At 38.7% G+C, this 22,491-nt stretch overlaps 1 protein-coding gene across 2 annotated transcripts in view; it reads left to right on the top strand.

Annotated features, from left to right (window-relative positions):
* Positions 1 to 22,491, top strand: part of LOC100017048 (renin-like) — a 49,469-nt gene that overhangs the window by 2,469 nt on the left and 24,509 nt on the right. Inside the window, exon 1 of one of the 2 annotated variants that reach the window (XM_001370692.4) lies at positions 19,449 to 19,605. The exons of the other annotated variant lie outside the window; for it this stretch is intronic. Coding sequence (XP_001370729.2) covers positions 19,532 to 19,605 — 74 coding nt within the window. The 5' untranslated portion in view covers positions 19,449 to 19,531. Of the gene's footprint in view, positions 1 to 19,448; positions 19,606 to 22,491 lie in introns of those variants that run through there. 2 annotated transcript variants of the gene reach the window in all.

Genomic DNA, 22,491 nt, shown 5'->3' with positions numbered 1-22,491 from the left:
CTCTTGGAATCTGAATGCACATTGAAGCAAACAATTTTTAAATCTTAAAAAATATTTTTGTCTATTTTCTTTCACAACATGACTAATATAGAAATGGTTTGCATGGCTGGACATGTATATCCTATATGAAACTGCTTGCCTTAGTAATGAAGGGGGAAAGAAAAGAGAGAGGAAGGACATTTGAAACAGTTTTTTTTTTGTTTGTTTGAAAATCTTTTTTTTCTTTATATTTTATTTGATCATTTCCAAGCATTATTCATTAAAGATATAGATCATTTTCTTTTCCTCCCCCCCACCCCCCATAGCCGACGCGTAAGTCCACTGGGCATTACATGTTTTCTTGATTTGAACCCATTGCTATGTTGATAATATTTGCATTAGAGTGTTCATTTAGAGTTTCTCTTCTGTCATGTCCCCTCAACCGCTGTATTCAGGCAGTTGCTTTTCCTCAGTGTTTCTACTCCCATAGTTTATCCTTTGCTTATGAATAGTGTTTTTTTCTCCTAGATCCCTGCAAATAGTTCAGGGACATTACACCGCCACTAATGGAGAAGTCCATTACGTTCGATTATACCACAGTGTATTAGTCTCTGTGTACAATGTTCTCCTTGTTCTGCTCCTCTCGCTCTGCATCACTTCCTGGAGGTTGTTCCAGTCTCCATGGAACTCCTCCACTTTATTATTCCTTTTAGCACAATAGTATTCCATCACCAACATATACCACAATTTGCTCAGCCATTCCCCAATTGATGGACATCCCCTCGTTTTCCAGTTTTTGACAACCACAAAGAGTGCAGCTATGAATATTTTTGTACAAGTCTTTTTGTCCATTATCTCTTTGGGGTACAGATCCAGCAGTGCTATGGCTGGATCAAAGGGTAGATATTCTTTTTTCGCCCTTTGGGCATAGTTCCAAATTGCCCTCCAGAATGGTTGGATCAGTTCACAACTCCACCAGCAATGAATTAATGTCCCTACTTTGCCACATCCCCTCCAGCATTCATTACTTTCCTTTGCTATCATGTTAGCCAATCTGCTAGGTGTGAGGTGATACCTCAGAGTTGTTTTAATTTGCATCTCTCTGATTATAAGAGATTTAGAACACTTCTTCATGTGCTTATTAATAGTTTTGATTTCTTTATCTGAGAACTGCCTATCCATGTCCCTTGCCCATTTATCAATTGGAGAATGGCTTGATTTTTTATACAGTTGATTTAGCTCTTTATAAATTTGAGTAATTAAACCTTTGTCAGAGGTTTCTATGAAGATTTTTTCCCAGTTTGTTATTTCCCTTCTGGTTTTAGTTACATTGGTTTTGTTTGTGCAAAAGCTTTTTAATTTGATGTAGTCAAAATTATTTATTTTACAATTTGTGATTCTTTCTATGTCTTGCTTGGTTTTAAAGCCTTTCCCCTCCCAAAGGTCTGAAATGTATACTATTCTGTGTTTACCCAATTTACTTATGGTTTCCTTCTTTATGTTTAAGTCACTCACCCATTTTGAATTTATCTTGGTGTAGGGTGTGAGGTGTTGATCTATTCCTAGTCTCTTGTACACTGTCTTCCAATTTTCCCAACAGTTTTTATCGAATAGTGGATTTTTGTCCCAAAAGCTGGGATCTTTGGGTTTATCGTATACTGTCTTGCTGAGGTCGCTTTCCCCCAGTCTATTCCACTGATCTTCCTTTCTGTTTCTTAGCCAGTACCAAATTGTTTTGATGACTGCTGCTTTGTAATATAGTTTAAGGTCAGGGACTGCAAGGCCCCCATCATATGTGGTTTTTTTTTTCATTATTTCCCTGGATATCCTTGATCTTTTGTTCTTTCAAATGAACTTTGTTATGGTTTTTTCTAAATCAGTGAAGAAGTATTTTGGTAGTTCAATGGGTATGGCACTAAATAGATAAATAAGTGTAGGATGGTCATTTTTATTATATTGGCTCATCCTATCCATGAGCAGTTAATGTTTTTCCAATTGCTCAAGTCTAGTTTTAGTTGTGTTCATAAAGTTCCTGTGTTTGTCTCGGGAGGTAGATTCCTAGGTATTTTATTTTGTCTAAGGTGATTTTGAATGGGATTTCTCTTTCTAGTTTTTACTGCTGAGCTGTGTTGGAGATATATAGAAAAGCTGATGACTTATGTGGGTTTATTTTGTATCCTGCAACTTTGCTAAAGTTGTTGATTATTTCAATTAGCTTTTTGGTTGAATCTCTAGGATTCTTTAAGTAGACCATCATGTCATCTGCCAAGAGTGATAACGTGGTCTCCTCCTTGCCTATTTTGATGCCTTCAATTTCTTTTTCTTCTCTAATTGCTACTGCTAGTGTTTCTAGTACAATGGCAAATAGTAGAGGTGATAATGGGCATCCTTGTTTCACTCCTGATCTTATTGGGAATGTTTCTAGTTTATCCCCATTGCAGATGATATTAGCTGATGGTTTTAGATATATACTGTTTATTATTTTTAGGAATGACCCTTCTATTCCTATGCTTTCTAGTGTTTTTAATAGGAATAGGTGTTGGATTTTATCAAATGCTTTTTCTGCATCTATTGAGATAATCATGTGGTTCTTGCTAGTTTGCTTGTTGATGTGGTCAATTATGTGGATGGTTTTCCTAATATTGATCCAGCCCTGCATCCCTGGGATAAATCCTACTTGATCATGGTGAATGATCCTTCTGATCACTTCCTGGAGTCTTTTTGCTAGTATTCTATTTAAGATTTTTGCATCTATATTCATTAGGGAGATTGGTCTATAATTTTCTTTCTCTGTTTTTGACCTGCCTGGTTTTGGAATCAGTACCATGTTTGTGTCGTAAAAGGAGTTTGGTTGAACTCCCTCTTTGCTTATTATGTCAAATAGTTTGAATAGTATTGGGATTAACTGTTCTCTGAATGTTTGATAGAATTCACTGGTGAATCCATCAGGCCCTGGGGATTTTTTTCTTAGGAAGTTCGTTGATGCCTTGTTGGATTTCAATTTCTGATATGGGATTATTTAAGAATTCTATTTCCTCTTCTGTTAGTCTAGGCAGTTTTGTATTTTTGTATATATTCATCTATATCCCCTAAATTGGTGTATTTATTGCCATATAATTGGGCAAAGTAATTTCTAATGATTGCCTTAATTTTCTCTTCATCGGAGGTGCTGTCCCCCTTTTCATCTTTAATGCTGTTAATTTGCTTTTCTTCCTTCCTTTTTTAATTATATTGACCAGTACTTTGTCTATTTTTTTTGTTTTTTCAAAGTAGCAGCTTCTTGTCTTATTTATTAAATCAATAGTTCTATCACTTTCGATTTTATTAATTTCTCCCTTAATTTTTAGGATTTCTAGTTTGGTTTTCTGCTGGGGGGTTTTAATTTGATCGCTTTTGAGTTTTTTCATTTGCATTTCCAATTGATTGATCTCTGCTCTCCCTAGTTTGTTAATATAAGCATTCAGGGATATGAATTTACCTCTGATTACCGCTTTGGCTGCATCCCAAAAGATTTGAAAGGATGTCTCGCCATTGTCATTTTCCTCAATGAAATTATTAATTGTTTCTATGATTTCTTCTTTAACTAAACGATTTTGGAGTATCATATTGTTTAATTTCCAATTGGTTTTAGATTTGGTTTTCCATGTACCATTACTAATCATTATTTTTATTGCCTTGTGATCTGAGAAGGCTGCATTCATTATTTCTGCTTTTCTGCATTTGTGTGCTATGTTTCTGTGACCTAATGTATGGTCAATTTTTTGAATGTGCCATGTGGTGCTGAGAAGAAGGTGTATCCCTTTTTATCCCTATTTATTTTTCTCCATATGTCTATTAATAATAATTTTTCTAAGATTTCATTCACTTCTTTTACCTCTTTCTTATTTATTTTTTGGTTTGATTTATCTAAATTTGATAGTGGTTGGTTCAAGTCTCCCACTAATATGGTTTTACTGTCTATTTCTTCCTTCAATTCTCCTAGTTTCTCCATTAGAAATTTGGGTGTTATATTATTTGGTGCATACATGTTGATTAATGATATTTCCTCATTGTCTAAAATCCCTTTTAACAAAATATAATTACCTTCCCTATCCCTTTTTATCAGGTCTACTTTTGCTTTGGCTTTATCAGATATCATGATTACCACTCCTGCCTTCTTTCTGTCAGTTGAGGCCCAGAAGGTCTTACTCCATTCTTTAATTCTGACCTTGTGGGTGTCAACCCGCCTCATGTGTGTTTCTTGAAGACAACATATGGTAGGGTTTTGGATTCTAATTCATTCTGCTATTTGTCTACGTTTTATGGGTGAGTTCATCCCATTCACGTTCAAAGTTATGATTGTCATTTGTGGACTCCCTGGCATTTTGATATCCTTCCCTAATTCTAACCTTTTCTTCTTTGGCTCTACCTTTTAGTGCAGTGATTTACTTTGAATCAGTCCCCCTTGTCCCCTCCCTTGATGTTTCCCTTTTTAGTCCCTCCCTTTTTGTTCCCTGCCCCTCCCCCCTCTCTTTCCCTCCCTTTTTGTTTTCCCTCTCCCCCTCCCCCCCTTGGTTTTCCCTTCTCCCTACCCTTGTTGGGTAAGATAGAATTCAAGATCCCAATGGATCTGGATGTTTTTCCCTCTCAGAGTTGATTTCCCTGAGATTAAGGTTTAAGTAAAAAACCCTCTCTTCCTCTCCTTCTTATAGGAGTTTTCTTCCCCTCCCCTTCCCATGTGAATCTTTGTGTGAGAAAGATTATTCTATTTGGTCTTTCTTTACCCCCTATTTATACATTACATTTTCCCCACATGTTAGTATACATAGATTGATAGAAATGTAGTCCTTATAGAAGAGAGTTTGAGTAAAAGAAGATAACATTTTTCTCCTTTCCCCTTTCCTTAATATTTACCTTTTCAGGTATTCCTTGCTCTTTGTTTTTTGGTATCAAACTTTCCACAGAGCTCTGGTCTTTTCTTTGCAAAAAGTTGGAAGTCTTCTATTTTGTTGAATGCCCATACTTTCCCTTGGAAGTATATAGTCAGTTTTGCTGGGTAGCTGATTCTTGGTTGAAGACCCAGCTCTCTTGCCTTTCTGAAGATTATCTTCCATACCTTACGATCATTCAGAGTAGAACTTGCAAGGTCTTGTGTGACCCTGATTGGCATTCCTTTATATCTAAATTGTCTTTTTCTGGCTTCCTGTAGGATTTTTTCTTTTGTTTGAGAACTTTGGAATTTGGCAATTACATTCCTGGGAGTTGTCTTTTGGGGGTTTAGTGTAGAAGGTGTTCTGTGAGCTCTGTCAGTGGCTGTATTGCCCCCTTGTTCTAGAATCTCTGGGCAATTTTCTTTGATTATATCTTGTATCACGATGTCGAGTTTGGTGTTTATTTCTGGATTTTCTGGAAGTCCAATTATTCTTAAATTATCTCTTCTCCCTCTATTTTCCAGATCTGTCACCTTGTCGGTGAGATATTTTATGTTCTCTTCTAATTTCTTGGTATTTTGGCTTTGCTTTATTAATTCTTGCTCATTTACACGATCGTTGTCTTCCAGCTGCCTGATTCTGGCCTTTAAAGCCTGGTTTTCCTTTTCAGTTTGGTCACACCGGTTTTGTAGATGCGTGAATTTCTTTTGCATTATTTCCCACTTTTCCTCCCAGAAGGCTTCCATCTTTTTGGTCATTTCTGATTCAAATTCTTCATGGGTTTGTGAAGAGTTTCCATTTCCTTTGGAAGGTTTTGGAGCATTTTCTTGCGTATCATATTCTATCTCCTCTGTATTTTGTATTTTGCCTCCGTAGAATGTGTCCAAAGTCACCCCTTTCTTCTTATTTTTCTTGGGATTTTGGGGCTTCTGTGTATCTGTGGAGTTTGCCATCTCTGAATGGGGTGGATTAGCTTTTCTTATCTCTGTCTGGTGTTCAGAGGCTTTAGTCCTGGGCAGATTGTCGGTTCTATGAGCTTTCCCTGGGCAAAACTGAGTATGCCTTCAGGAAATGACTTTCACTGGAACTGGAATGGAAGGGTCGGACCAGGGGGCCACACTCTTCCCCGGTTCTCTCTGTTTCCCTGCTGCTAAGGTGCCCCCTCGACTGGGTTGGGTTGCTTTCCAGAAGTTGCCTTCAGAATAGCTGGCCGTGAGGCTGTTTTGTGGGCCCTGAGGGTTGCTGTTGTTTCAGAGGACCCTGCTCTCTGCGGGGGAAGGGGCCGCGGCTTCCCGGAGCTCCGAGGGCAGTGACTTTCACTGAGACTTGGATAGCAGGATCCAGCTGGTGAGGCTGTCTTGCCCGCCCTGAGGGTTGCTGTTGTTTCAGACAACCCTGCTCTCTGAGGGGGGTGGGGCTGCGGCTTCCCGGAGCCTTGGACTCTGCGCTCCTACCCCTTAGGTCCAAGTGATCTCGGGTTCTGACTTTTGAGGGGGGCCGTACCTTTTGATCCAGGTCCAGGTCCAGGAGGAGGATTCCCAGGGTCTGTGCTGTTGATCGTTTTGAATTTCGGCGCCTTAGGAGCTTATAGTTTGAGATCGGTCGGGAAGGGTGTTCCGGAGATCTGAACTTTAGCTTTCTCTAAGCCGCCATCTTGACCGGAAGTCCTTGAAACAGTTTTTTAAAAGAATCTTTAAAATTGTTTTTATGTATAACTGGAAAAAATATAAAATATTTAAAAGTTACAGTTAAATTTAAAAATGTTTTTGAACACCAGGGACTGAACATAGGGCACAGAGTAGAAGAAATGGGGAAGACAAAACTTAAAGTCTGTGCATTATAGCTTTTCGGAGATATAAATGTTTGAGATAGCTACCATTTTACCTGGCATAAAAAGAAGTTAACCCTGATTTAGGGAAAATATTTTTTCATCTTACAAGTTGCTTTATATACCTTAATATCTGGCTTTTAATAACCCTAGACAAGGCGACATTTCACAGAATTTAGAATTAGAATCCTGCTCCAGAGGTACTTAACCTTTTTGATGACATGGGTCTCTTGGGTAGGCTAATGAAACCTATGGATATGGATATCCTGTTTGCTTTTTTTAAACCCTTACCTTCCATCTTAGAATCAATTCTATGACAGGCAGTGTCTGAGGTCACATTTGAACCCAGGACCCTCTGTCATTCCACCTGGCTCTCAATCTACTGAACCACCTAGCTGCCTCTGAACCTCTATGTTCTAAAATATTTATAGTAGTTCTGTTTGTGGTGGCAAAAAACTGAATATTAAGGGGTTGTTTATTAGTTGGGGAATAGCTGAACAAGTTGTGGTCATGTGGAACAAGTATGAGAAATGATGAGCAGATTAACTTTAAAAAAATGGAAAGACCGACATTAAATTATGAGAAGTGATATGAAAAGAAGCCAGAGAACATTATATTCAGCTACAGAATTAGGGTTTAAAGAATAATTTGTCGATATCTGCATCCAGAGAAAGAATCAATAGAAACACGAAAGACACAGTTTTTTAAGCATTAGAATATGCCCATTTCAATTTTGAATGAGGAAAGGAGATCACAGTTTTAAATTGAAATAAAACAAACAGAAACAAAAGGATTTTTTAAATGCATAAAATACAGAGTATTACAAAGTAAACAGAGGTCTAATGAAAATAAAAGTGTACAGGAATTATTATCCCACCTACGTTTACAGAACTCCTGAAGTCTATCCATATACCTATTGAAGGAGAAGAGGGTCATGGGACCCCAGGTTTAACCCCTAGATGGAACATCTAGTTCCATTCCCTTGTTTTATACATGAGAAAATCAAGTCCTAGACTTGTGAATTCACTTGCCCAAGGTCCAAGAGTTCAATTGCAAAGAATTTGAAGCTAGATCCTCTGACTGCAGTTTCTCTGCTCTGAAAGATATCCCACAACTATGTATGCATTTTTCATTTCCCTAAGGCTTAGGACCTAAGCCTTTGGTGCTACTCTGTAGAAAGAAATGGAAACCAAACTAACAGAAATCACATGATTATCTCAATAGATGCAGAAAAAAACCTTTGACGAAATAGAACACCCATTCTGATTAAAAACACAAGAAAATAGAAGCGTAAAAGGGCCTTTCCTCAAAATAATAAACAGCATTTATTTAAAACTATCAGCAAGTATCATCTGCAATGGGGATAAGGTAGGAGCCTTCCCAATAAGATCAAGAGTGAAACAAGGATGATCATTATCACAATTATTATTTAATATCGTACTAGGAATCCTAGATATAGCCATTAAAAAAGAAAAAGGAATCAAAGGGATTCAAGTAGGCACTGAGGAAACTAAACTATCACTCTTTGCAAATGATATGATGGTCTACTTAGAGAACCCAAGAAAATCAACTAAAAAGCAAATGGAAATAATCAACAACTTTAGGAAAGTTATAGGATACAAATAAATGCACATAAATCTTTAGCATTTCTATTTATTTCCAATAAAAAATCAGCAGCAAGAGTTAGAAAAAGAAACTCCATTTAAAATCACGCTAGATAATGTAAAATGTTTGGGAATCTATTTGCCAAGACAAACTCAGGAATTATATGAACACAACTACAAAACACTTTTTATACAAATAAAACTAGATCTAAACAATTGGAAAATCATGAATTGTTTATGGGTAGGACAATCTAATATAATAAAAATGATGATTCTACCTAAACTAATTTACTTGTTCAGTAATATACCTATCAAACTACCAAAAACGTTTTTTATAAAATTAGAAAAAAATATAACAAAGTTCATTTGGAAGAACAGAAGATCAAGAAGATCAAGGGAACTAATGAAAAAAAAAAGCGTGAATGATACAGGCCTAGCAGTTCCAGATTGTAAACTGTTGATAAAGCAGTGATCATCAAGACAATATGATAGTGGCTAAGAGACAGAAGGGAGGATAAGTGGAATAGAGTTGGGGTAAATGTCTGCAACAAGACAGTGTTCAATAAACCCAAAGATTCCAGCTTTTGGGACAAGAAGCCAGTTTTTGACAAAAACTGCTGGAAAAAATTGGAAAACAGTTTTGGGGAGACTAGGTTTAGATCAACATCTCACACCATATCCCAAGAGAAATTCAGAGGGGCTAAATGACTTAAATATAAGAGAGGGAAATTCTAAGTTACACGAACATAGAATAACATGACTGTCAGATCTATGGGAAAGAAAAGATTTTAAGACCAAGCAAGATATAGAGAACATGCCCACTTTCGAGTAAACATGGCTGCTTTCTAGGTCAATACAGACTACCTCAAAAAGCTAAAAACACCGAAATTCATATGAATGAAGGGACTCTAAAGTAGGGCAAAGCATTGAAGGTACATGGGATATGGGCATTTCCACACCATAAGGGGGTGAAAAAGCTTCCACCAAAACACAAGCTGATCCACTCTCCTCCACTCCCCCTACACAACAGGGAGATAGCATAGAGAGGGGGCAAAGACAAATCACTTAACCCCTATTGCCTAGCCCTTACCACTCTTCTACCTTACAACCAACCCACAGAATTGATTTTAAGATGGAAGGGAAAGGTTAAAAAAAAAAAAACTTAAAAAGAGTCACAAAAAGTCACAAAGAGTCAGACATGACTGAACACCACCATCACCAAAGGTGTTATCCCAGCACATATTTTCAGTCATTCATTCCATCTGCTTCAAAAAAAAATTTTTTTGTTTAATAGAACTTATTTCCAGGTATCTCAACCCCCTCCCTAGCTTACACTATAGAAGATTTCACCCAATAAAAAGATAAATGTGTGTAGAATGACTCTCAGGTTTCTATTTTTCAGTTCATTCTCTGGAGGTGGATATTCACAGGCCCATTTTCAACCTTTCAATAATATTGAAATTTCATTCTGTTAACTGTATAAAATATTCTCTTGATTTTACTGCTTTTGCCTTTCATTACTCCAGGTAGATCTTTCCAAGTTGGTTTTTTTTTTTAACAAGTTAACTTGCTCATCATTTGTGAGGGTGCAGTAGTATTCCTCCAGACACTTTAACATTCTGAAGGTAGGTCAGGGTTGCCTCCAACATTCTTGGGCTTCCCCAAGACCAGTGAAACTTGAGGAATCAGGATGGGATCTTTGCAACCCTAACCTGAATTCTGATTCTTTCAAGGTTTCTCTTAAAAAGGTCAGCATCCTCCTTCTTAATATCTCCTCCTTCCCATACCTGAGCCCCACTATGTCCCAACTTCTGACTTTTTCCTTAGTGCTCTTCATTAACATTATTCTTTCCAACAGGGACAATACACAGTACTGGCCCTGGGTAATTATTAAGCCCCTATTTGGAGTCCTTTCTTTCCCTTCAAGGCCCAGCTGCTCATTTCTGGTCTCAGAGCTTTGTTCTGATTGAAACATTCTTTGGAAGAATCAGCTGAGACTCTCTGGGGGTCAGAAGCAATGTATGGGAATGTGGAGATGGGGCAGGAATGAAGGCAAATAGAAGAGACTGACCTGCAAACATTCCTCCTCTTATGTTTCCTTTATAGAACCCAGGACTGTGCATAACTTTTTATTAACCTCCCCCAAAGAAATAATTAACCCTCTGGCTATCACCCCCACACATAATATAAGCTTTATCCTCTAAGCTTAGACCTTTATAAACAATTTTCATTTAATTTGCTTTGATCACAAACCATTGAACATTTCCATTCTTCCTTTTTCTTCCTTTTTTCTTTTTCTTTCCTTCTTACTTTTTTCTTTCTCTTTTTCTTTTTCTTTTTCTCTTTCTTCCTTTCTTTCTTTTCCTTCCTCCTTTCCTGCAGTCCTCCCACCCCTCCACCCTCTACTTCCTTTTTAAAAAAAATTTACCTCACACCTAGCAGATTGGCTAACATGACATCAAAGGAAAGTAATGAATGCTGGAGGGGATGTGGCAAAGTAGGGACATTAATTCATTGCTGGTGGAGTTGTGAATTGATCCAACCATTCTGGAGGGCAATTTGGAACTATGCCCAAAGGGTGATAAAAGACTATCTGCCCTTTGATCCAGCCATAGCACTGCTGGGTTTGTACCCCAAAGAGAAAATAAGGAAAAGGACTTGTACAAGAATATTCATAGCTGAGCTCTTTGTGGTGGCCAAAAATTGGAAAATGAGGGGATGCCCTTCAATTGGGGAATGAATGAATAAATTGTGGTATATGTTGGTGATGGAATACTATTGTGCTCAAAGGAATAATAAAGTGGAGGAATTCCATGGGTACTGGAACGACCTCCAGGAACTGATGCAGAGTGAAAAGGAGCAGAACATTGTACACAGAGACTAAATACACTGTGGCACAATCGAAGGTAATGAATCCATTAGGATCAATGCAATGTCCCTGAACAATCTGCAGGGATCTAAAAAAACACTATTCACAAGCACAGGATAAACTGTGGGAGTAAAAACACCGATGAAAAGCAACTGCTTGACTACAGAGGTTGAGGTGATATAACTGAGGAGAGACTCTAAATGAACATTCTGGTGCAAACACCAACAACATGGAAATGGATTTGAATCAAGAACACATGTGATACCCAGTGGAATCATGTGTCAGCTATGGGAGAGGTGGTGGGAGGGGGGGGAGGAAAAGAAAATGATCTTTGTGTCCAATGAATAATGTTTGGAAATGACCAAATAAAATAATGTTAAAAAAATTCTTCCCTTCTGTAGAAGAATCAATGCTGTGTATTAGCTCCAAGGTAAAAGGGTGGTAAGGGCTAGGCAATGGGGTTAAGTAGCTTGCTCAGTCAGGGTCACATAGTTAGGAAGTGTCTGAGGCCAAATTGGAACCCAGGATCTCCCATCTCTCTGCCTGATTCTCAATCCACTGGTCCCTCATTACAGATTTCAGTTGCATACTTCCTTGGCCACATCCACAACTTTAGGGATCAGAAATCACAGATTAACAGCTGGAAAAAACTTGAGAGGCCATCTAGTGCAACCACCTCATTTCACAGATGAGAAAATTAAGAGATTGAGTGATTTGCCTGAAGTCACACATATAACAAGATACGCAAAGTAAAATTTAAACTCATATCCATTAATTAAACAAACAAGGTTTTTTCCACTATACCATGCTGTCACCTTCATTTTAGCTTCCTCCCCTGTCCTCCAAAGATTCCTCAGAGTGGCCACCTACACTAGTAATCCAGGCATGATGTTATTTGTTATATCTTTGAGCAGGTGTTACATAGAGGTAAATTTTAGGGGGGTGTACCCCCAAAGAACAATTACCCAGAAATAAGTAGCTATTGAAGGTTCACTTTCAGAGACCTTAAGCCCTATTTTTCCTCATGGGATCAACTCTCTTTTTCCTAAGTGCCTCCTTCCTTGATTCCTACCTGAAAGCTAATAGGCCTGAGTCAGAATGAATTGATGTCTCTTCTGGTTGATTCTCAGATGCCTCAGGCTGCCCTGGGTCCCATTAAAGAAAGGCATGGAAATATAACTTTCTTCCCCCATTTCTCCTCCACTTTCTCCCTTTATCTTGGACCTCAGAGTTGACGTAGCCCAAGGGACCTTTGGCCTTGCCAGTGGAGTCTTCACATAGAGTTTCTGTGGGAAAAACTGGACCCTTGAGATGAAGGGCCTGGGAGATGACTGATAAAAATCTTGACACAATTGTGTTTTCTTCCTTCTCAACAGAGTTGGGGCCCTGAGGGAGTAAGAAGTCAGGTAAGGTCACCAGCTCAGAAAGAGAAGCTGAAATTCTTATAGCAGACTCCCCACCACCCTCAGCTCCCTGATTCTCTGCCTCTGAGGAGATGGTAGAGGCTAGTGGCAATGGTATTGGGCTGGTAAATGGACTCACAGAATCCTGGGATCTTAGAGCTGAAAGAGACCATAGATATTATATAATCTTTCCATCCATAAAATGAAGAAGTATTCTTTTTTAAATACCTTTACCTTCTGTCTTAGAATCAATACTATGTATTGGTTCTAAGTCAGAAAAGCAGCAAGCCAATGTGGGTTAAGTGACTTCCTTAGGGTTGCATCTAGGATGTATAAGGTTAGATTTGAACCCAGAACCCCCATCTTCAGGTCTGGAGTTCTAACCAATGGGCAGCCTAGCTCCTCCCCACCCCACCCCTGGAATCTTTTTTAGATATGTCTCACAGCCTTTATTTGAATATTTTTTATTGATGGAGAACTCATTAATCCATTTTTTAAAATATTTACTTTTTTAGGTATACATAGAAACAATTTTAACCATTCTTTATTGACATTTTAGGAGTCAGATTTCCCTCTTCCCTCCCCTATCTCTACAAGAAGGCAGCAAATAGTTTCATTTACATTATATCAGTACTTTCCTGCCATGTCTATTTCCATATTGATCATGTAGCAATAGAAGATACATATCACACTATTCAATAGCAATCTCATGAAGGAAATAAAGTGGAATATAGCAAGCTTTGACCTGCCTCTCACTCCACCCGTTCCTTCTCTGGCTGTGGATAACTTTTCATCATGAGTTCCTGGTGGGGATCTTGGAGACTTGCTTTGCTCATAATGGTTTTGTCCTTCACAGTTGATCATTGTATAACATTTCTCTTACTGTAAACAGTGTTTTGCTGGTTCTGCTCACTTCACTTTGAAACAGTTTGTATAAATTTGTCCAGGTTTTTCTGAACTCATCCTCTTCCTTATGCCTTATGGCACAACAGTATTTCATTATAACTTGTTCATTCATTCCCAAAGTTACAGGCGTCCCCTCAGTTTCCAATTCTTTGTCACTACATTAAGAGCTGCTAAAAATATGTTGGTACAGGTCATGCCAGTAACAGTCATACTAGGTCAAATAGTAGTCATTGTTTAATGGCCTTTTGAGCCTGGCTCCATAGTGCTCTCCAGAATGAACTCCTTGATTCATGAGACAGCCAGTTCCATTACTGATCAGTTCTTAGTTATTAGAATATTCATCCTTCTATAGAGCTGAAATCCTCCAACCTGATAGGTCTTATTTTTGTTGTCTAGAGCTTAAACACACCAAGCCCCCTTTCTTCTCCATGTTGTTGTTATTATTGAGTAATTTCAGGTGTATCTGATGCTTCATGACCACATTTGGGGTTTTCTTGGCAATGATACTGGAGGAGTTTTCCATTGCCTTATCCAATTCATTTTACAGATGAGGAAACTGAGACCAACAGGGTTAAGGGGTTTACCAAAAGTCACACAGCTAGTATCTGAAGCTGGATTTTGCATCTGAAGACCTGAAGACTCAGGTCTTCCTGGCTTGGCCACTTAGCTTAGAAGGAACTCTACAGGTCCTATTATTCAACTTAGTCATGTTACAGCAGAAGGAACTGAAGGCTCAGGGAGGTCAAAGGATAAGAGACCAAGAGCTAAGAGAGATCATCTAATCCAGTTCCCACATTTTACATATGAAGAAACTAAGGCCCAGAAAGGTAAAAATAAAAATTGCTTTCTTCAAAGTAATACAGATAGGCTAGGTAGTACAGTGGACAGAGTGTAAGGTTGGTTGTCAGAAGGACCTGAGTTCAAATGTCACCTCAGACATTTTCTAGCTGTGTTAACTTGGACAAATGACTTCATTTCAGTTGCTTCACCCTTGCTCCTCTTCTGTCTCAGAACTAATACTAAGAAAAAAAAGGTAAAATTTGGGTTTCTTAAAGTCATATTTATATTAGGAATGTAAGACTCAATCATAGCTTTCTGACTCGAAATCTAGTGCTCTTTCCACTGTATCATGTGCCAGATCTTTCCTATCTTCTGACTGAGCCAAGCCGACTAAAACTCTGGACAAAGACTGATGTGGGAGCTAATGCTTAAGCATAAAACACTACAATAGCTCTCATGAACACTTCTCAGAGTCAGAATGAGGCCTATTAGGCTAATTGTTATGAGACTTTCTGCTTGGATTTTCAAAACATGGATTTTGAGCATAAATTTTTCATTTTAAGTGTTTTCTGGGTGGCCAATCATGTGTACCTGAATTCACTTGTGTTGAGTTTGCATAAAAATGAGGTCCTGCTGTAAAAGGAAAAAACATCTGACATTATACACAATGTTCCAATTAATCAAAAATCATTAAGTGTCCACTTTATGTCAGGCAATATTCAAGCACTGAAAATAGAAAGAGAAAGAAAAAAAGCTTCTCAAGGATCTTACATTCTAAAAGCGAAGAGGAGAAAACAACTTGTACAAAGAAATATGTGTGTGTGTGTGTGTGTGTATGTATGGAATACAAAGAAGCAAGATAGATACACAATAGTTACAAGGTGACCTTAGAGGTCATGGCATTAATAGCTGTAATGCTAATAGTAAAGTAGAACTTGAAGAAGATCAGACATTCTTAGAGTAAGAGGTGACATGGGAAGCATTCTGGGTATGAGGTGGGGGGGACAGCAGAAACTCAAATCAAGGAGCTGAATAGAGATGTGTGAGGACTGGTGAGTGGGTAGCGAGACCATGGAGTGTGGAGGAAGGAATGCTGTAGAAGGAACCCAGAAAGACAGGAAGGGGCCAGGCTATGTGAGCTTGAGGACAAGAACCTCCTTTCCATCTCTGCCCACAGTTATCTGGGAAATGTCTTTTCAAATCCTTTCTTTGGGGCCAAGATTGTTCTTAGTAGTTTGGCAAAACTTAACCCCATACAGTTTTGTGGTTACTTTATTTATATTGTTGCAGTCATGGTCTATCATTTTGCCTGACTTCATTTTGTATCAGTTCACATGAATTTCTCCATGCTTTTGTGCATTCATCCTGGTTGGAGGTGAAAACTAGTTTGGCTAATATAACCCCAGACCTTCATAATGCCAAATAAACCCAAGAACAGGGCAGGAACCCTTTTTGGCCTCTTGCTGGAATAGTACCATTACAGTCAAGTTGCCCACTTCCCCCTTTCCTTGCTACTCATTCTTACCTCCTTTCTGTCTTTTTTTTTTCTTGTCTTTTTGGTCTATAATTTTCTTTCTCTTTCTGGTTTTGACATCAGCATCTTATTTGTAACATAAAAGGAGTTTATCAGGACTCCCTTCTTTACCATTTTCTAAATAGTTCAATTCAACATTACAATTAGTTAATCTTTAAATATTGACAGAATTCTCTTATAAATCCATCTGGTTCTGAGGGTTGTACAATTTTTCTTTCTAAAATAGGTGTCTTTAAATATTCTTTTTCCTCCTTTGTTAGTCTAGGTAGTTTATATTTTTGTAAGTATTATTTCATTGTTTCACTTCAGTTGATAAATTTATTGGCATATAATCCAACATAATAAGTCCTGAGAATTGTTTTGACTTCATTTTCATTCATGGTAAATTCATTTATTTCATTTTGGATGCTAGTGATTTGGTTTTCTTCTCTTTTTCTCAATCATATTAAACAATGGTTTATCTGGCAGAAAATAGGTATACAGTCATATCTTAAACTATTTACCCAGATAAAGTCAAAATGGATACATCACCTGGACCTAATGGGAATTAGAAGGACCTGGAACACATTAGGTTTCAGATTAATATTCTGGAAAAAATTATGTAGCAATAAGAGATAGAGAGTGTTGTAATGTATAAAATAGACAATTCTGCATAGACCTGTGTGGTGTGAGTAGCACGGTTGCTCAGGAGGGACAGGTTAGGAATATGCAGAAAGAATGGATAATATTTCTTGCTGTTCACAATACATGTTTCCGTATGTTAATGACTTGTTGGGTAACTAGAATCTTAGGGTAGTGGAATTGATATCAATGTGTACAGGGCCCTTTTGCAATAAATGTGGTCATGACTTGATCCAAGTGTTTGAGGATTTGAGTTGTTAAGTCTGACTATTTATCACTCTGACAGATTGTGGGTCTTTCAGAGGGTCTTAACCATGGTGTAACTTAGTTTCCGAAAAAAGAAAAATAAATAAATTAAAAGGTTTTTATACAAACAAAACGAATATAACCAAGATAAGAAGGAACATAAAAAATTGGAGGGGGGATTTTATAGATGATTTTTTTTGTATAAAAGTCTTATATATCTAAAATATAGAAAGGATTTATTCAACTTTATGAGAATACAAACAATTCCCCAAAAGATAAGTTGTCAAAAGATATAAAAAGAGAGATTTTTTGGATGAAGAAATAAAAGCTATACATATAGCCATATGAAAAAGTGATCTAAATCATTACAAATTAGAAAAATACAAATTTTTAAAACTTGGTTTTTTTTAAACCATTATCTTCTTTACCTTCTGTCTTAGAATGAGCACTAAGTCTCATTTCCAAGGCAGAAGAATGGTAAGGACTAGGCAATTGGGCTTAAGTGGCTTGCTCAAGGTCAAGTCACTAGTAAGTGCCTGGGCTTAAATTTCAAGGTCCTGACTGCAGGCCTAGTGCTCTATCCACTGTGATAGCTAGCTGTCCCCGCGCTCCACTTTTAAAAACAGCTTTGAGATAGCATCTATCATATTGGTTAAAGGGACAAAAAGGCAAAATGACAAGTGTTGGAGCAGAAAAGGAGACATTAATATACTGTTGATGGAACTGTGAACTGATCCAACCATTTTGGAGAGTAGTCCAGAATGTGCCCAAAGAGCTATAAAAGTGCATTATACCCTTTGATCCAGAAATACCACTGTTCAGTGAAAAGGAAAAGGATGTACATGTTCTAAACTACTTCTAGCAGCTCTCTTTGTAAAGGCAAGGAAGTAGATACTGAGGGGATGCCCATCATGAAGGAATGGCTAAACAAATTATGGCATCTGATTATCATGGAATACTACTGCACAGTAAGAAATGATGAGTCAATTAATTTAAAAATATAGAAACACCTAAATGAAATTATGAAGAGTGAAATGAACAGAAGAAGCAAGCAAACAATATGTACAACTAAAGAAATACTGTTTGAAGAACAAATGTAAATGTGCACCTCCAGAAAAAGAATTGATAAATAGAAAAGTGCAAGATGTAGTTGTGTTTTTTTTTTAACCCTTACCTTCTGACTTAAAATTAGTACTATGTATTGGTTCTAAGTCTGAAAAATGGTAAGGGCTAGGCAATGTGGGTTAGGTGACTTGTCCAGGGTCACACAACTAGGAACTGTCTGAACCTTAGACACTCTATGAATTGATCAAAGGCAGAAAGGTGTTTTGTTTTGTTTTGTTTTGTTTGCTTTTGTTTTTGTTTTTTGATGACTGCATTGCAGAGAAGCTTTGGTAGAAGGTGATCCTTACTGAGAGCTCCCTGCATGGATGAAATCACAGTGTCAGTCCCAATCCCAGAAAGGGAAAAGAGAAGTAGGCAATGTCAGAGTCAAGGGAAAATCCTTATAAGGATAGAGGAAGAAGACTTATTTGTAATCAACAAGGAAGGAGCAAGTAGATGTGATGATACCAAGGATGATATAGAGGAGGGATGGACTGAGGAGACAAATTCTTGGAGGAGACAGGAGGGAATGGGCTTAAGGCACAAGCAAAGGGGTTAGTCTTGCCCAGGAGAAGGGTCACCTCTTCCTCTGGGGCCAGAGCAAAGCAGGAGAGAATGAAAGATGTTGTTGAAGGAGTCTGGATAAGAGCATGGGAGAAAGAAGAGGCTCACAGTAGATGACCTCTCTGTGCCTTTTAAAAATTTTAACCCTTACCCTTTCTGTCTTAGAATTCTCAGGGCTAGGCAATGGGGGTTAAGTGTCTTGCCCAGGGTCACACATCAAGGAACTGTCTGAGGTCAGGTTTGATCCCAGGTCCTCCTGACTCTAGGCCTGATACTCTATCCACTGTGTTGCCTCACTGCATCAATCTCAATTTTATGAGTAAAGTCAAACTCTTTTGATAAGAAGGATAAAGAAGGGTTTAATATTGTTGCTGATATTGTCAAAAGACAGAAGGCAGCCCAGTTTGGGATGCACCTATAAAGGAACTACTGTTGGTTATCTCAGAGAAGGAATATCCTCTGGAGAGAATGAGAGGGAGAAGCCATCAATATAGGGAGAAGGGAACAGAATTGGGAGGGTGAAAATTCAAGTTTCCCTTCTGTGTTTCACCCACAACTTGGTATTGCCCAGAAAAATCAGCATTGAGCCTGAAGGGTTTCCTCTACATTATAGATGGAGAAATTAAGATCCATAGGGAATAATGAATTTCCTCCAGAGTTACCTAGTACAGTTATACAACATGTTTGTGACAAGATCAAGACAGAATACTTCTGTGATTACTGAAGGATGATGAGAAAACCTCAAGGGCTGTGTGCTGGGAGAGGGAACCTAGACCTGACCATTCAGGAACCTGTATTCTGGCTTAATTCTCTCCTGGATCCACTGAGGGTTTGTTTTCCCATCTCATTCCTGAGGTCACCTACAGCATGGAACCCAGGACAGGCCACTGTGATACCAGTGTGACAGATTTATAGGCCTGCTGACGTTACTGAACAGTGGTTTACTTTCCCACCACCAACCCTCCCCTTCTTTTCCCCCTGTTGCCCTGACTAGAATCAGGTGAAATCAAGCTCTGTACCAAGGGTTAGCCCTCAGCTTGGGATTTATTACTCCTGTCCATCCAGTCTATAAATCAGAGGAGAGGAGGATCCCAACTAGAATTCAGTAGTATATAAAGGCAAATGGAGCCTTTGAAAAGAACAAGCAGCCCCGATCTCAGGCCAGACAGAGAGATAGACCAGGATGGATTGCTGGGAGCTCCTGCTGGTAGCCTGGCTCATTTGCTTCTTCAGTCTGCCCAGTGATGGCTTACAAAGGTAACACCAAGGCCAAGAGGAAAGGGGTTAAGGGGAGTCTGAGCTGACTAAAAGCATGGGAAATAATGTGACTAAAGAACCTTGGGGAGGAGAGGGCTTTCCATATGATCATCAGGAGGACAGCAACATCTGTGGGTCAATAAGCAGAGGCAAGGGGTTCTTTGTCTAGGTATAGGCAACAGGGTAGTAAGCCAATAGAAGCAGCAGCAAGTACCTAATTATAGATGATGAGCAGAGAAAAAGTGGTCCAGGGGTACCTGTTGACCGTGTCAACATTCCTCTTCCCTCAAAAACCTGTAAGAGCTTCTTCTTACAGATGGGGAAACTGAGACCCATAAAGAATAACTAATTACCCCCCTAGTAATCTAATACAATTTAACAGCATTCTTACCTGCACAACTGACAAAATCAGGCATTGTGATTCTTGTGTGGCCAATTCCCACAAGGAAAAAAGGGGGATTTGGGGAGAGAGAGCCATTTGGAAGGAGGAAGCCATTGTGGAGACAGAGCCATTTGGAGGGACAGAGTACTACCAACATTCAGTCATTCCTTCAGCCACAATGATCAGAATTGTAGCTTCTGTCAATCTACTAGGAGCTATTTTCAGATGCAATTCAATTACACAATCAATAAACATTTATTTAGCAGCGACTGTGTACCAGGCACTGTGCTAAGCTAGAGAGTGAGAAAGAAAGGTCTCATCTGAGTGAAGAATGTAGTTCACATAAGGATGAGATGATGTGCAAACAAATAGGTATATATATATATATATATATATATATATATATATATATATATATATATATATATATATATATATAAGCTATAGAGAGAGTATGTAGACAAAGTGGATGGAATATAATTTCCATGGAAAGTCACTAAGGAGAGGAAGAGATTGTAAAAGACCTTTTGCAGAAGGTGGGATTCATGTTGAATCTTGAAGAAGTAATGCAGGAGTGGGGTAGCTAGGTAGTACAATGGATAGAAAGCCAGGCCTGGAGTCAGGAGGACCTGGATTCAAATCTAGCCTCAGACACTTCCTAGATCTGTGACCTTGATCTTCCTAGATCTGTGACCTTGAGCAAATTACTTAATCCCCATTGCCAAGCCCTAACCACTCTTCAGCCTTGGAACTCTATAGAAGATAAGGGTTTTATAAATAAATAAATGAATGAATGAATAAATTGCCTAATAAAGAGTGAAGCATGGGAAGCAGAGGACTAAGAATGAGAAACAGGGAAGTGGAAGACTTTCCCCTCATGGGACCATTCTAGCAAGAGGCTAAAAAGGATTAATGACCAGTCTCTGGGTCTCAACATCTAGGGACATGAGCTGTACCATGCAAACTTGTTTTCATAGGTAGACAGAAGCCAAAAAGTGAAAGGGAGGTAGGGAAATTTTTCAGGCATCGGGGAACAGCCAATGCAAGGCATGGGGTCCAGAGATGGAGTATCTTGTGTGAGGGACACAGAGAAGACGTTTGACTAAATTATAGAGAGTATGGAGGGGAGAAATGGTAAGACTGGAAAGATGGGGTGGGGCTAGGTCAGGAAGGACTTTGAAAGTCAAGCAGAGGAATTAATATTTCATTTATTTCTCTAGTGTGAGCACTCTGTGTCTGGTTTCGCAACATGAAGAACAGAGAAATATGTATTATATGATATATATACTACCTGTATCATATGACCTGCCTTCTTGGGGAAGAGGGGATATGAAGGAGGGGAAAAAATGAAACGTAAGTTTTTGAACTGTGACAGAGGCTGGCACTAGAGAAAAAGTGCTAGACTGAAGAGTATGTGAAATTGATCACCTCAATGGGGGAGGGGCCTTAGGAATGGAATCTGGAGGAGCAGAAGACTCTGGCTGGGAGAGCAGTGAGGGTCTCTCAGTCTTGAGAAGCCAAAGAGAGAAGTTGGGAAAAAGACTTTCTCTTGAGGGTTACCCATTTTTCCTGCTGGTGACTGGAAATCTTTCCCCCCAACACTTCCCAATTGAAAGGAATTTCTGAAGAGAAACCTGAGCCAACTTTACCTCAGCTCCTGTTGCCCAGGTGTGAGTCAACCTGACTTTCTCTCAGGGGGTTCAGGGGAGACAGCAGATGTAACGAATTGGCTCAGAGAGAGGAGATGGAGTTTGAAGATTTTCCCCCTTCTGCCTTCCCTCCTTAGCTAAAGCCACTCTCCCAGATTCATTCTTGTTCCTCTTGTCCCCCCTTCATTACTCGAGACCAAAGGGTCTCCCCTTGATCTGTTCACTCACACTCAGCTTGGGGAACAGATAACTTTTAATATCAACTCAATCAGGAAATACAAAAGGAAATAACGGGCAGGGAAGAATAGGAAAGGAATGTGGGAAAGGGTGTCCCTGTCTCTATCAAAAACCCTTTTTTTTCCCTCCGTGAGTTCGGAGGAACTAAAGCCTTGGTAGCCTGACCCCCTGAGAGAAAGTCAGGTTGATTCAGGTTGTCTAGTGCCAGCCTCTGTCACAGAACATAGCTAATATAGGAATTTGTTTCTCTTCAATAAGGATATTTTAATAATCAAAAGTATTTTATTATATCTTAAAAAGAACTGCTAACAAAAAAACAATTGTAAATGTAACTGTAAGATTTCTAGAGTTTAATAGAAAAGGTGACATAAATGGCAGTTAACTGGCATAGTAGACAGAGAACTGGACTTGGAATCAGGAAGACTCATCTACCTAAGTTGAAATATAGGTTTAGACATATAATAAACTGGTCCTGGCCAAGTCACATAACCCTGTTTGCCTCAGTTCTGTCATCTATCAAATGATCTAGAGAAGGAAATGGCAAATCACTCCAGTATCTTTGCCAAGAAAACCCAAAATGTAGTCACAAAGAGTCATAAAGGAGTGAAAACTCCAAAA

This window comes from Monodelphis domestica, chromosome 2, assembly GCF_027887165.1.
Source record: "Monodelphis domestica isolate mMonDom1 chromosome 2, mMonDom1.pri, whole genome shotgun sequence".
NCBI classification, from domain to species: domain Eukaryota; kingdom Metazoa; phylum Chordata; class Mammalia; order Didelphimorphia; family Didelphidae; genus Monodelphis; species Monodelphis domestica.
Note: the sequence above shows the minus strand (reverse complement) of the source record. Positions and strands in the feature narration are given on the sequence as shown.